The sequence below is a fragment of the Cervus canadensis genome, chromosome 2 (genome assembly GCF_019320065.1).
Source record: "Cervus canadensis isolate Bull #8, Minnesota chromosome 2, ASM1932006v1, whole genome shotgun sequence".
In the NCBI taxonomy this organism is placed as follows: Eukaryota; Metazoa; Chordata; class Mammalia; order Artiodactyla; family Cervidae; genus Cervus; species Cervus canadensis.
Window position 1 is genome coordinate 14415229 of NC_057387.1, and position 16606 is coordinate 14431834.

At 37.0% G+C, this 16606-nt stretch overlaps 1 protein-coding gene across 6 annotated transcripts in view; it reads left to right on the forward strand.

Moving 5' to 3' along the window:
* Positions 1–16606, forward strand: part of ASH1L (ASH1 like histone lysine methyltransferase) — a 201023-nt gene that overhangs the window by 172065 nt on the left and 12352 nt on the right. For all 6 annotated transcript variants that reach the window (XM_043454370.1, XM_043454369.1, XM_043454361.1 and 3 more), the window contains 7 exons: positions 6998–7106; positions 7537–7701; positions 7864–7958; positions 9590–9747; positions 13598–13750; positions 15761–15815; positions 15899–16031. In XM_043454370.1, coding sequence (XP_043310305.1) covers positions 6998–7106; positions 7537–7701; positions 7864–7958; positions 9590–9747; positions 13598–13750; positions 15761–15815; positions 15899–16031 — 868 coding nt within the window. The remainder of the gene's footprint in view (positions 1–6997; positions 7107–7536; positions 7702–7863; positions 7959–9589; positions 9748–13597; positions 13751–15760; positions 15816–15898; positions 16032–16606) is intronic.

Consider the following 16606-nt stretch of genomic DNA (forward strand, 5'->3'; position numbering starts at 1 on the left):
TTTTTTTCCAGAAATAGAAAACCTATCTGAAAATTCATATGGACTCTCAAAGGACCCCCAAATAACCAAAACAATCCTAAAAAAGAGCAGAAGTGGAGGACTCACACTTTTTTATTTGAAAACTTACTACAATGTTAGAGGAATCAAAACAGTATGTACGGTGTAGGCATGGAGACAGGCATATAGACCCATTAAATAGAGTAAAGAACCTTGAAACAAACCCCTGCATATATGGACAAGTGATCATTTACAAGTGTGCCAAAACTGTATAGTGAAAAAGGGATACTCTTTTCAGTAAAAGATGCTAGGAATACTCAGTATCCACCTGCAGAAGTATGAAGTTGGCCACTTACCAAACACTGTTCAAAAATTAATCCAAACCAATCAAGAACCTAAATGTAAGGCCTAAAGCAATAAAACTTGAAGAAGACATAGAACAAAAACTTCACAACACTGGACTTGGAAATAATTTTTTGGGTATGACACCGAAGGCACAGGTAACCAAAGAAAAAAGAAATTGAACTTCATAAAAAAAATCAAAAGACACTATACACAAAATCAAAAGGCTGCCCACAGAATGGGAGAAAATATTTGCAAGTCATATATATCTGATAAGGTATTAGTATCAAGAATATATAGAGAACCCCTGAAACTCAACAACAAAAAAACAATTCAGAATGCACAGAGAACTTGAATATATTAATATGTTTCTCCAAAGAAAATATGCAGATGGCCAATGAATAACTAAAAAGACACTCAAAATGACTGATCATTAAGGATATGCTAATCAAAACCATAAGATACTACCTCACACCCTCAGAACGGCTACTGTGGAAATGACAGAAAACAATAAGTATTGACAAGGATATTAAGAAATAGGAACCCTTGTGCTCTATTGGGAATATAAAAATGATACATCTGCAGTGGAAAAGGGTAGGGACGTTCCTCAACAAATTAAAAATACTCTATAATCCAGCAGTCCAACTTCTGAGTGTATATCCAAAAGAAAGGTTCTCAAAGAGATATCTGCACCCCCATATTTTAGTAACATTATTCATAGTAGCTAAAATGTGGAAGAACCCAGGTGTCCATAATGGATGAAGGGATAAGGAAAATCTGGTTTTTACATACAATAAAATTCAGCCTTTAAAAAGAAGGAAGTTTTGCAATGTTCTACAACATGGATAGACCTTGAGGACATTATGCTAGGTGAAATAATTCAGTCACAAAAAGACAAATACTACTGTGTGATTCCACTTACATGAGATATTTAAAAGTAGTTAGAATCATAGAGACAATAGAGTAGTGGTTGTCTGAGGCTGGAGGAAGGAGAATTTGAAAGTTATGGTTTAACAGGGACAGAGTTTCCGTTTTACAGGACAAAAAGATGGGATTGCATGGTGGAGTTAACTATACGACAACATGGATGCTCTTTTTTGTTTCCTTTTTCTTCTTCTTTTGGCCACACCTCACAGCATGTGGGATCTTAGTTAGCCGATCAGGAATTGAACCTGTGCCCCCTGCAGTGGAAGCATGTAGTCTTGACCACTAGACCACTAAGGAAGTCCAGTGTAGATGTTTTTAATACCACTGAACTGTACATTTTTAAGTGGTTAAGGTTATGAACTTTGTTACATGTGTTTTAACCAGTTAAAGAAAAATAGGCTCATATGAACAACATTCTGTAAGAGTACCCACTGTCACCACTTCTCTTCCACGTCATAAAACATTAGTCACCTAGAACAAACTTAGTGAAAGTTTGTAGGACATCAGTACTGAAGACCACCAAATATTATTGGGGAAAAAGACCACCTAAATTAACAGAAATACACCATGTTTATGGATTATAAATCTCAATATTTTTGAGATGTCAGTTCTTACCAGGTTGATCTATAAATTCAAATTCAATTTTTATGGAAATTGACAGGCTGATTCCAAAACATACATCTGATTGTGAAGGACCTTAAAAAGGTAAGATGATCTTGAAGAAAAAAATTTAAGGACTTAAACTACTAATTTCAAGACTTACTGTAGAGGTACTGTAATTAAAAGAGTAGGTGTTTGCTTGGGCTAGATTAATAGACAAATGGAATAGCGTAGGGAGCTTCCTAGGTGGCTTAGCGGTAAAGAATTCATCTGCCAATGCAGGAGATGCAAGAGACACAGGTTTGATCCCTGGGTCAGGAAGATCCCCTGGCGGAAGAAATGGCAACCCACTCCAATATTCTTGCCTGGAAAATCCCATAAACAGAGGAGCTTGGTGGGCTACAGTCCGTAGGATCACACAGAGTCAGACATGACTGAGCACACACAGCAGCAGCAGGAATAGAGAGTCCAGATAAAGACACAAATGTACTGTCGCCTAATTTTATGACTTAGGTTCCACTGCAAGTCAGGTAGGAAAGGATGGATTTTTAATAAGTGGTTCAGAGTCATAGGCTCCTGCGTCAGTACACACACAAAAATTTAGATGACTCTTAGACCTAAATATCACCATCACAACAATCATATTTCTGTAAGCAACATGGGCGAATATTTATTAAATTTACTTTTTATTGAAGTATAAGTGAATTACAGTGTTGTGTTAATTACTGCTCTACAGCTTAGTGACTCAGTTATACATACATATATATTTTCTTTTCCGTTATGGTTTATCACAGGATATTGAATATAGTTCCCTGTGCTATATAGTTAGGACCTTGTTGTTCATCCATTCTATATAAATCAGTTTGTATCTCCTAATCCCAAACTCTCAATCCAGTCCTCTGTACTCCCCTCCACCTTGGCAACCACCAGTCTATTCTCTATGTCCCTGATTCTGTTTCTGTTGCATAGATAGATTCATTTGTGTTGTATTTTAGATTCCATATATCCATAGATGATATCATACGGTATTTGTCTCTCTCTTTCTGACTTCTTTCATTTAGTATGATAACCTCTGGTTGCATCCATGTTGCTGCAAATGGCATTATTTCATTCTTTTTTAGGGCTGAATAGTATTCGTGTGTGTGTGTGTGTATACACACTACATCTGCTTTACCCATTTATCTATCACTGGACATTTAGGTTGCTGCCATGTTTTGGTTATTGTAGATAGTGGTGCTATGAACATAGGGGTGTATGTATCTTTTTGAATTATAGTTTTGTCTGGATATATGCACAGGAGTGGAATTGCTTAATCATGTGGTAATTAGTTTTCAGAGGAACCTCCATACTGTTTTCCACAGTGGTAATTAGTTTTCAGAGGAACCTCCATACTGTTTTCCACAGTGGCTTCACCAACTTATATTCCCACCAACAGTGGAAGAGGGTTCCCTTTTCACATGGGAGAATATTTTCATATACTTGAAATAGATAAAATTATCTTTAAAAAGCTATAAATAGCACTAAAGATAAAAGAACTGATAAAATTAACGATTTCTGTTCATCCAAAGGAAACTTTTTAGTGTAAAAGCACACCATACACTGCAAAAGGGGTATTTACAATGTGTTTATCTGACAAAGAACTTACTTCTGGATGAAATTTAGAATCTGTGAATCAGTAAGAAAAAGACAATCCAATTTTTTAAAAAGGTAATAGACATGTCAGAAGAATATAAAAGTGGTCAGTAATCAAAAGGTGCTTAATATCTTTAGTCATCAGAGAGGAATACTAATTAAGCCATATTAAAATTCAAAGTGTTAACAAGGGTATAGCACAACGTGAATGGTCTGTTTTGTTACTGCTGGTGGAACTGTAAATTGGTATGACAACTTACAAAAGATGTTTGTACCTGCCAAAGCTAATAAACACATCTAGTAACCTAGCAACCCTACTCATAAATATATCCCCAACATAAATGAGTGTTTATGTTAAAAAGACAGATGCAAAAAAATAAAGAAGACATGTGCAAGAATGTGCACAGAAATTTTTTTTTAAGGCTGTGCCATGCAGCTTGTGGGATCTCAGTTTCCTGACCAAAGATTAAACCCAGGCCATAGCAGTGAAAGCCCAGAATCCTAACCGCTAGGCAACCAGGGAATTCCCCAGAAATTTTTTTTTTTAATAATAGCTAAAAACTGAAAATAGTCCATTGTTTATCAGCATTAAAATAGATGGGTAAATTTTGCTTAATTCATATAATGGAATACTACACAGCAGTAGAAAGGTATACTACAATAGAGTGCAACATTAAGTCAAAGAAGGTAGGCATATTTGTACATAATATTGTATATTCTGTATGATTCCATTTAATTGACGTTTAAAACAGATGAAACTATAGTCTCTATGGAGATAGAGATTAGAATGGTGGCAATTCTTTGGGGGAGGGTACTGACTGGGAAAGGTTACACAAGTGTAGAGATACATAAAATTCAACAAACTATACATTTAAAATTTTGTATTCTGTGTAAGTTATGCCTCCCCCATGTTTTAAATAGAAGATATTTTAGTATAGGATCAAATTTTAAATGTTATGGAATGGAACAAGGGTCAGCAATCTTGGAATGTGGCTGTGTGCCAATAAAAATTTAGAAAGACCTGGGGGGAATTTGTCTGCCTCCATAGTTTCCCAACCACTGGTATAGACTAAAAATAAATAAATGGGACCTAATCAAATTTACAAGCTCTTGCACAGCAAAGGAAGCCATAAACAAAATGAAAAGACGACCTAGGAACTGAGAGAAAATATTTGCAAATGATGCAACCAGCAAGGGCTTCATTTCCAAAATATATACACAGCTCATATAACTCAATTACAAACAAAAAAAAATCAGTTGGGCAGAAGAACTAAATATACATTGCTCCAAAGAAGATGTACAGATGACCAATAAGCATTTGAAAAGATGCTCAACATTGCTAATTATTGAAGAAAGGCAAATCAAAACCACAAGGTATCACCTCACACTGGTCAGAATGGCCATCATTAAAAGGTCTACCAGTATCAAATGCTGGAGAGGGTGTGGAGGAAAGGAAACCCTCTTATTCTGTTGGTAGAAATGTAAATTAATGCAGCCACTATGGAAAACAGTATGGAGGTTCCTTAATAAACTAAAAGTAGAGTTGCCATATGATCCAGCAGTCCCACTCCTGGACATATACCTAGAGAAAACACTTAATTCAAAAATGTATGCACCTTACTGTTCATAACAGCATTATTTACAGTAACTAAGACATGGAAGCCATCTAAGTGTTCATCAAGAGATCAGTGGAATTTGCAGGGCAGCAGTGGAGACACAGGTAGAGAGAACAGGTTTGTGGACCCAGCAGGGGAAGAAGAGGATAGGACGAATGGAGAAAGTGGCATGGAAATGTATACACCACCATATGTAAGATAGATCGCTAGTGGGAATATGCTGTATGACTCACGGAGCTCAAAGCAGTGCTGTGACAACCTAGAGGTGTGGGGTGGGGTGGGAGGGAGGTTCAAGGGATGGGACATGTATACCTACGGCTGGTTCATGTTGATGTATGGCAGAAACCAACGCAATATTGTAAAGCAGTTATCCTTCAAAATAAATAAATAATAATAAATAAATTTGTTTAAGATGAATGAATAAAGATGTGTGCTTATATACGCTGTGTGTGTGTGTGTGTGTGTGTGTGTGTGTGTGTGTGTACGCTACTCAGACCTAAAAAAGAATGAAATAATGCCATTTGCAGCAACATGGATGGACTTAAGAGATTATAATACTAAGTGAAGTTTAAGTCAGAGGAAGAAAGAAAAATACCACATGATATCACTTATATGTGGAATCTGCGCTTCCCTGATGGCTTAGATGGTAAAGAATCTGCCTGCAATGCAGGAGACTGGGTTTGATCCCTGGGTCAGGAAGATCCCGTGGAGAAGGGAATGGCAACCCACTCTAGGATTCTTGTCTGGAGAATTCCATGAACAGAGGAGCCTGGAGGGTTACAGTCCATGGAGTCGCAGAGTCGGACACTACTGAGCAACTTACACCTTCACTTTTGTGTGTGGCATCTAAAATGTACAAATGAACTTATTTATAAAACAGAAACATGTGAAGTAATTAGCCTCCAACTAATAAAAAAATAAATTAAAAAAAAAAAAAACAGAAACAGAGCCGCAGGCATAGAGAATCTTACAATTTTCAAAGGGGATAGGGATGGGGAAGGATAAAATAGGACTTATGGATTTGCAACTATAAACTACTATATATAAAATAGATAAACAGGGCTTCCCTGGTGGCTCACTGGTAGAGAATCTGCCTACCAATGTAGGAGGTACAGGTTTCATCCAACTCAAGAAGATCCCACTTGCCATGGAACAGCTAAGCCTGAGAGAAACAACTGCTGGAGCCCACACACCCTAGAGCCGTGCTCCACAGAAAGATACGCCACTGCAATGAGAAGCCCTCGCACCACAACCCCTGTTCACCACAACTAGAAGAAAGCCTGTGCAGCAACAAAGACCCAGCAGAGCCAGAAATAATTAAATAAACAACAAAATCCTACTGTATCGTACAGGGAACTATATTCCGTATCCTGTGATAAACTATAATGGAAAAGAAAATGAGAAAAAGCACTCAGTAAATGTTAGCTAAAATTATATGTTAACTCTATAAAGCATCTAGAACAGTATATGATACCTTATTAATAAAGCAGGTAAGCTAGAACAAAAGAGACACTTGTGTACAGGTTAGAAAGGTAGGGATCAGTAGAAACTAGAAGATTTTTATGGGTCATCCATAGGAAATAATTGTAATTTGTTTAGTAAGTAAACTAATGCCCTTTGTTAAAAGGACTTCGAATACCAAGCAAGAAAAGTTTGACCTTTGACAGCAGAAAGCATGTTTTCCAGAAAACTGGTTTAGGACTATTTGTCAGTATTATACAGACTAGATCAAAGGAGAGATTAAAGATTCAGTGACTGGCCAGGAAACTTGAGTGATTGGATACAGAAACAGAGGCAAATTTGAAATCAGTATACCAACCTTTCTGGTTCTCAGGCGTGGTATTATGAATCTCTGCCTTTAACTCTTGTCCCTTTCTCTATAGGTCTGTTAATGGAGTGTACCGGATTGGACTGTATGCTCTTAAAGATATGCCAGCTGGTACTGAACTCACTTATGATTACAACTTTCATTCCTTCAATGTTGAAAAACAGGTAAGAATGATAAATTCAAGAGGGAGTTTGAACTTTATAATAGTACTCTATATAACATGAGCCTTCAGTGAACATTACTGATTTGTAGCCACTAAGAAATACATTGGAAAAGATTCACTCTTTGTTTCACTTACATAGGATACATATGTCACAGTTATTCTTTCAGAATAACTGCTGAGTTATTCTGCTCAGTTATTTTTTGTCTCCAGTCAGGTCTTAATTTTTCTCGTGAAGTTTTTCCAAAATTTAATCTTTCCTTTCTACTACAGTGGAAACCATTTGTATTTATTTTACTCACAATGAGTTGTGTTCCTCTGTATGAAAATTTCTTGATTCAAACTTATTATTGGGTGTCCAGATACGCAGGCATTCTATTTAAACTTTTAGATTAGACTACAGACTAAAAGCATTATTCTCTTTCCCTTCAAAGCAACTGTGTAAGTGCGGCTTTGAGAAATGTCGAGGAATCATTGGGGGCAAGAGTCAACGCATGAATGGACTCACCAGCAACAAAAGTAGCCAACCAATGACCACACATAAAAAGTCTGGACGGTCAAAAGAGAAAAGGAAGTCTAAGCACAAGCTGAAGAAAAGGGTAAATAATAATCTCATGGTTTTCTCCAAATATCTGCATATAGGCAATTACTGAAATAAGGGATGTACCAGAGGGTGGCATCTTTAGAGTGGTTTTCATATTCTTTGAGGTGATTTATGATTTATCATGTTTTTCCTACAATCTAATCCATCTGTTTTTTAGAGAGGCCACCTCTCTGAGGAACCCAGTGAAAACATCAACACTCCAACAAGGTTGACCCCTCAATTACAAATGAAGCCAATGTCCAATCGGGAGAGGTAAAAAGAAAATTTTCTTACCTGCACTCTTTAAATTATGTGACTTGCTTGACAGTTTAAAAATTATTAAACATGTATATAGTTGAGACATTTGTTTTTTGCAGGAAGACCTTAAACAAGCATTCAGGCTGAACTTGGGTGGAGGAAGGAACTAACTTCTAACTGAAATTTAACTTTTTATTAAAATGTGACTGAAGGCCAAAGAAAAAGATGTATGTGTGTATATATAGTAGTTGCAGTTTCTATGAATTTGTCACCAATATTTGCACTTTCATATCATGTTATAGGCATTACAGATAACTCAAAATATCATTCACACTCATCTCTACCTTAAAATTACTGTGGTCATTAAACCCACCACTAGATCTTGTTATGTGTTAAAAATTAATGTTCATTTCTGTATCACAACTTCAGGGTTTTTGTTTAATATTCTGCAAACTGTATCTCAGTTTATCTAGTTTCTTTTTAATCCTGTATACTAAAAGTGTCTTAAAATTTTAAATACTTTTAGTTAACATCATTGAGAGGATTACATGTGCTTCACCAGACTGCCAAAGGAATGCATGGCACAGAAGAGATTAAGAATCCCTGTTTTGTTGATAAGTTAACAGCAATAAAAAGGATCTTTAGTAGTCATCTTTGCTTTTCCCTATATTGAGATATTTGTCCATGTCTGAAGTAAGAGAAACAAATATGTGTGTCCTGTTTTTCAAATTGTCTTGAGACATTTCCTGCATCCTCCCTGACTATGTATTCCAATATCTTAGCAAGTTCATCCTTATCTATAACTTTACTATAATTTTAGCCCCTTTCATCCTATTTCACTTTGAATCATAGAAATTTTACATTTCAGTAAGAGAGAAGTCCAGTGGTCTCTTCTTTAGCTGCATAGCAGCTTAGGGAGCTTTTTAAAACTCCTTACACCCAGGCCACACTTCAAACCACTTACATCAGAATTTTCAGAAGTGGAACCCAGGTATCAATAGTTTGTACAACTCCGCAAGTGATCTCAATGTGCAGCTAAAGTCAGGAACTATAAAATTAGTCTAGCCTCCCTTTACTGAGGCTCATAGTTTGAGACTTAAGGTCCCATCTGTTTACATGTGTGTTAGAGTGAAAATCAAATTATGGAATCATCAAAATTCTGTAAAGTTAATCAAGGTGCATATAACTCATTTAAGTGTAGAGATCCATGCAGTAGCAGTGTACCTAACATGGTTTGCCCAGTGCCTATCCATCTTAAATATCTTTACCTACATCTGACAGTCCAGTTCTCCTTGTTACAGCTGACCCTAAGCCTATACTTCATCTTGGCAAATTCCTTTAGAATTCTACAAATACTGCATGAAGCTGTACCTTCAAGTCAGCATGCTTCAGTTGCCAAAATTGTTGCAGCTTTTAGATGGTGTTTGTCAGATATTTGTAAATATTATAGAGAAATGTTTTGTGTTACGTGAAAAAAATCAAGATGCAAAACTGAATAATGTTTCTCCATATGTAGTTCTCCTTAAAATAGCTGATTTCACTGATAAACATTTATATCATCATACCAGCAGCTTACATAGAGTAAACTACTAGTTAATGTTCATTGGATGGATGAATAAAGGAGCTCGTTTCTTCCTTCCTTATAGAAACTTTGTATTAAAGCATCATGTGTTCCTGGTCCGAAACTGGGAGAAGATTCGGCAGAAACAGGAGGAAGTAAAGCACACCAGTGATAATATTCATTCAGCATCATTATATACCCGTTGGAATGGCATCTGCCGAGATGATGGGAACATCAAGTCTGGTAAGGACCAGGAGACATTCTTATTAGTTTTCAGGTATCAGTCCACCATAACCTGTCCATCCCAACACTTAACTTCTTTGTCTCTACTCTAAGGAATAGGAAGAAACCCCTTCCACCAGCCTTCCAGACATCACCTACAGTCTTATAATTACTAGATATAATGGATCCTTTGTGTTTAGGATCCTTTCCTACCTAGAAAATAACTTGCAGACAGGATAAACGGTGATGCCAAATGCAGGAGAAAATGACATCAGTGTTAATTTCAATACTTTGTTTTCCTCCACATTCAGATCAGCGTTATACAGAGATGTTCAGATTTTCTTTTTCTGACTTTCATGAGTGAATAATGTACCAGTACTCCAGAGTTCAGATCTGGTATGCAGAACAGACCTTAAGCAGAAAATTTTACACATCCAAGCATCCTTTCTAACTGAAAATTAAGTATTAAAAGCTCATGCTCTTTTTTTTTTTCCCCACACCACCCTTCAGCTTGAGGGATCTTAGTTCCCCAACCGAACAGGGATCAAACCTCATGCCTTCCTCGGTGAAAGCACAGAGTCCCAACCACTGGACCACAAGGGAATTCCCCTCATACTGTTCATTTACTCTTTCTTTCCCTCAAAAAGAAGCAAGGAATTCCTGGTGGTCCAGTGGTTAGGACTTGGTGTTTTCACTGCCAGGGCCCAGGTTTAATCCAAGTTCAGAGAACTAAGATCCTGCAAGCAGCACAAGATACCAGGGGAAAAAAAGTAGAAGCAGTCTGCATGGTATATGAGGCAACATGTTGAGTGGGGACTAGATCGATTTAGGAATTTGCTCAAAATCTTATATCTTCTCAGTGATTTGATTAGCACAAATTCTGTGAACTTACTTTCCAATTAGTTCAAGTCTTCTGAAAATAACAGCAGTTATTTCCTGAGTATTTATTATAGGTCAGGCACTGAGCTAAAACATATTAAAGGGTTATTCCATTTAATCTACACAGATTACCTCTCAAGGGAAGTACAGACATTGTGCTTACTGTACTTTGCAGATACAGTTTTCTACAAATTAAAAGTTTTGTGGCAACCCTGTTTGGAGCAGTCTACAGTGCCATTTTTCCAAGAGCATTCTGTCCCTTTGTATCCTCACAGTATTTCAAACTTTTTCATTATTTGTTACAGTGATTTGTGATTAGTGATCATTGATGTTACTGTTGTAATGGCTTAGTGGCACCTCAAACCATGAACTTAATAAATGTTGTGTGTGTTCTGACTGCTCTGGCTGGCTAGCCTTTGTCTGCTACCCTCCACCCAACCACACCCCATCTCCTGGCTCTCTCCCTATCTTCGGGCTTCCCTAACACCTAAGATACAATAGTATTGAAATTAGGCCAACTAATAACCCTGCAGTGGGCCCTAAGTGTTCAAGTGAAAAAAGAGTTTCACGTCTCTCACTTTAAATCAAAAGCTAGAAATTTTTTAAAAAGCTGGAAATGATTAAGCTTAGTGAAGAAGGCATGCCTAAGCCAAGACATGCTAAAAGCTAGGTCTCTTGCACCAGTTAGCCAAGTTGTCAATACAAAGGAAAAGTTGTTGAAGGAAATTGAAAGTGCCACTCCAGTGAACACACAAATGATAAGAAAGTTAAACTGCCCTATTTTGGGTTTTTTTGTTGTTGGTTTTTTGGTTTTTTCTTTTTTTTTTATTGAAGGATAATTGCTTTACAAAATTTTATGCTCTATTGTTGATACGGAGAAAGTTTGAGTGGTCTGGATAGAAAGTCAAACCAGCCACTACATCCTCTTAAGCCAAAGCCTAATCCAGAACTGTCGTCAGTTCTATGAAGGCCTAGAGATGTGGCGAAGCTGCAGAAGAAAAGACTGAAGCTGGCAGAGGTTAGTTCATGAGGTTTAAGGAAAACTCTATAACATCAAAGTACAAGGTGAAGCAGCCAGTTCTGATGTAGAAGCTACAGAAAGTTATCCAGAAGATATGGCTAAGATCATTAACAAAGGTGGCTACACTAAACAACAGATTTTCTGTGTAGATGAAATAGCCTAATACTGAAAGATGCCATCTACTTTGCCTCTGCTGTTTTAAAGAAATGAAGTGAAAGTCGCTTAGTAGTGTCCGACTCTTTGCGACCCCACGGACTACAGTCCATGGAATTCTCCAGGCCAGAATACTGGAGTTGGTAGCCTTTCCCTTCTCCAGGGGATCTTCCCAACCCGGGGATCAAACCCAGGTCTCCCACATTGCAGGTGGATTCTTTACCAACTGAGCCACAACAGAATCTAAACAATAGCACATCTGTTACAAAGTGGTTTACTGAATATTTTAAGCCCTCAATTGAGACCTACTACTCAAGAAAAATTATTTCCTTTCAAAATACCACTGCTCATTGACAATGTACCTGATCACCCGAGAGCTCTGATGGAGGAGTGCAATGAGATTAATACTGTTTTCATGCCTGCAAGTGCAGCATCCACTCTGCAACCTGTGGATTGAGCAGTAATTTCCATATTCAAGTTTTATCATCTAAGAAATACATTTCATAAGGCTACAGCTGCACAGATACTGAACCTCTGATGGATCTGGGCAAAGAAAATTGAAAACCTGGAAAAGATTCTAGAGCCCATTAAGAATATTCGTGGTTCACAGGAAGAGGTCAAAATATCAACATTAATAGGAGTTTGGAAGTCATGTCCAAACCTCATGGATGATTTTGAGGGGATCAAGACTTCAGTGTAGGAAGTAAACTGCAGATGTGGTAGAAACAGCAAGAGAACTAGAATTAGAAGGGGGACCTGAAGGTGTGACTGAACTGCTGCAATATTGTGGTAAAATTTTCATGGATGAGGAGTTCCTTCTTATGGATGAGCAAAAGAAAGTGACTTCTTGAGATGGAGTCTACTCGTGGTGAAGATGCTGTGAAGATTTTGCTGAAATGGCACAAAGGATTTAGACTATTACATAAACTTAGTTACTAAGGTAGGGGCAGCAACAGGGTTTGAAAAGGTTGACTCCAATTTTGAAGTAAGTTCTATGGATAAAATGTTATCAAAGAGCATTGCATGAAGAAAAAAGAGTATTGCATGCTGCAGAGAAATCATTTATAAAAGAAAGAGCCAAAGGTGTGGCAAACTGCATTGCTGTCTTGTCTTCAGAAATTGCCTCAGCCACCCCATCCTTCAGTAGCCACCACCCTGATCAGTCAGCAGCTATCAATGTCAAGTCAACAACCTCCACCAGCAAAAAGATTATAACTTGCTGAAGACTCAGGTAATGTTTAGCATTTTTTGGCAATAAAGTATTTTTTAATTAAGGTATATATGTTGGTTTTTTAGACATAATGCTATTGCACACTTAATAGACTACAGTATAAAGACTTTTTTCACATGCATTAGGAAACAAAAATCTCTGTGTGACTCTTTATTTTGCAGTATTCACATTATTGTAGTGTTCTGTAACCAAATCTGCAGTATCTCTGAAGTGCCTGTACTACCACTATTCTCATTTTATAGTTGAGAAGCTAAGACACAGAGTTTAAGTATCTTTCCCCAAATCAGACAGTAAGTAGTGAGACCAGAATTCAAAAGCAGACACACATATCTGAAACCCAGACTTGGAACTACTATACTCTGTTGCATCTGGCCATTAGTAAGATCCCTCTAAATTGTAGGATTTGTCTCTCTAGTAAACCCGGTGTTTTCTTATTTTTCTTTAAGGAGGAAAGAACAAACTCCATAACCAGTAATCTGCTTAGTCACTTCAAGGAAAATAGAGAAAATAGCAGGAGTCCATTACAGAAGAGAAAGGCACATAGAGCTCCTCTTTTCCTGAAACTAATTTTTACTGTATCCTTGCAGATGTCTTCATGACCCAGTTCTCTGCCCTGCAGACTGCTCGATCTGTTCGAACAAGACGGTTGGCGGCAGCAGAGGAAAACATTGAAGTAGCTCGAGCAGCTCGCCTAGCCCAGATCTTCAAAGAGATCTGTGATGGCATAATCTCTTATAAAGGTACCCCAAATTCTTTTTTATGAGCTTTTTAAAAAAATTATATCACTTTCTTCACCTGAGATATCCAAGACCAGGAGCGCCTGACAGTTCAGGACTGTGAGCCAGGTTTACTTGGTGCTCCCCTTGTCAGAGTGCGGACCTAGAGGGCTGATCCCAGCCTTCAGGGTTTGTTAGTGCTCCCCTTGTCAGAGTGCGGACCTAGAGGGCTGATCCCAGCCTTCAGGGTTTGTTGTCTCTGAATCCTTGGCTGTTAATAGGTTAATTTTTTGTATTTATTGGAATGTTATCATAGTTAAGCACTATATTTAAAAATCACATATTTTAGCTGTAGGATAGAAGTAGGTCTTTCTCTTGAATATAATTTTCCTGAATGAGGTGGTGAATTAGCAATTTAAGAAAAAGGTATTAAAAATGTATGACATCAGTGGTTCTTATCTGTCAATCGTCTGATTGACAGATATCTTGGAGAATAAAGTTGTGGACTCCTATCCCAGAAAAATATTATATACCTAATTTTTCATATATTTTGGAGGATTCACAGGCCCTTTCTACATTAAGGAAAGGATATAAAGTTACAAGTAAATTACTTTTGAAGCATTTTCATGCAAACATTTACCCCACTCTTTTCCTTTTCTAAAATACATCTCTTGGGAAAAAAAAAAAATACATCTCTTGGATTTATGTTAGGAGAGAGGGTGGAGAAGGGGAGAGTTTTCAGTTTAGGTCCGTAGTTTGGTAATGCACATGACTTTTTCTAACCACGAAATTTGTAGGTATTTAAAATGAGAAATTTTATTCTGCTTTTGCCTTCAACTTTTTCCTGTTTTTTTTTTATAATTGAAGTATAATTGATGTACAATATTATGTAAGTTACAGAAGTACAGTACAAAGATTCATAATTTTTAGAGGTTATACTCCATTTATAGTTATAGAATATTGGCTGTATTCTTCTGTTGTACAATATATCCTTGTTGCTCACTTTATACATAATATTTTGTATGTCTTTATCTGCTGTCCCTATATTACCCCTCCCCCATCCCCTCTCCTTACTGGTAATCACTAATTTCTTCTCTGTATCTCTGAGTCTTTTGTTATGGTTGTTAAAATCAGCCATCAACTTTTGCTTCCTTCCTTCCCTAAATTCTGAAGAATTTGGATTTCTTTCTCTTTTCTTTCTCTGTCTACTATTTATCTTCATATTTTAGTGGTTTTTTTGCCATTTATTAACCTCAGCATAGAGGAAAGGGCAGACCAACCTATCCTAATATGTAAAGTTTTGTGACACCTGTTCCCTTTACACTCCCTAAAGATCACACTCTGTATTCTCAACCAGCCCTATCTGATCTAATATGAAATTGCAGTAGATGTATCTGTATGTCATTATATTCTAGGCATGAAACAATAGGCTTTTTCTCTCTGTGTAGTGAGTTATTAGAACGTAAGAGAGCAAGTGAGAAGCAGCCCCACAATATGAATTTTATTTTTGTAATACAGACCAACTGTTGCAAGAAGATGGATTCCAGAATATATTTACAGTACTGAATTATTCATTATCTGGAATCTAGTTGAATCCAAACCAATATTAACTGTAGGCAAATAGTAAGAACTGAAAAACATTTTTTGAATGTAGTTGAGTAGGAATTTGCCTTAAGCATCCTAGCTGCTGCGTTAAGTTCCCATATCTCATTTTTCTTAGAAAGTTTTCATTACCCAGCTAATGCTATTTTACATTTCAAGTATATATATATATATATACACACACGTAAACACACTGAAACACACACACTGTATCTTTCATATTCCAGGTAATCCTGAATGCAGCTTCTGATCTCTGCCTTTAACTACCCACATTTCTGAAAAGTCTTTTCATTTTTCACTGATCTCCAAAAAAAAACTTAGATTTTTTTTTTTCTAACTTTAAATTTTGGGGATTCTACTTTTTCAGTTAGGAGTTAATACCTGCCTCCCTGTAGAGTCAGTCCATCTACTGAACCTTGCATTTTTTTGCAGATTCTTCCCGACAATCACTGGCAGCACCACTTTTGAACCTACCCCCGAAGAAAAAGTAAGTTCACATATTTGGGAACTGTCTGAGTTTTTAGAAAAGTCCTAAGTGTACCAGATTGACACCCTGGCTTTATGTTCCAGGAATGCTGATTATTATGAGAAGATCTCTGATCCTCTAGATCTTTCCACCATAGAGAAGCAGATCCTCATTGGTTATTATAAGACAGTGGAGGCTTTTGATGCTGACATGCTCAAGGTCTTTCGGAATGCAGAGGTATTTTTCACTGACTTCAAACACAGATTTAAGAAGTTTGTTCTGAAGAGATCTACTCTACAAGTTTAAGATTTTTACCCTCTTCTCCTAGCATCCTTCATATTTGTGATTAAGAAAGGCAACAATTTTTATCAAGTACCCTTAGGGTAAATTCTGCTTACTTGAAGTGCCTTGCTGTGTGCTGCTAAGTCACTTCAGTCTTGTCTGACTCTTTGCAACCCCATGGACTGTAGCCCACTAGGCTCCTCTGTTCATGGGATTCTCTAGGCAAGAATCCTGGAGTAGGTTGCCATAGGGTTATAGTTTTCTAAATATTGGAGCTATAGTAAATGGAGATAATAATATGACTAGAATGAAAGGTTAAATCATATTCCCAAAACAATTTTTGTAAAAACTTAGTTTCGTATTGAACCTTTACATTTACGTAGTAGACATTTTGCTACATTTAAGTCGTATCTGTAGGCTCTACTCAATAAGTATATGTAAAATACACAGAAACATATATAGGCAAATAAATATATATCTTAAGGATGAATCGGCATATAGTACGCTAATATATTGTAGAATAGGTGAAG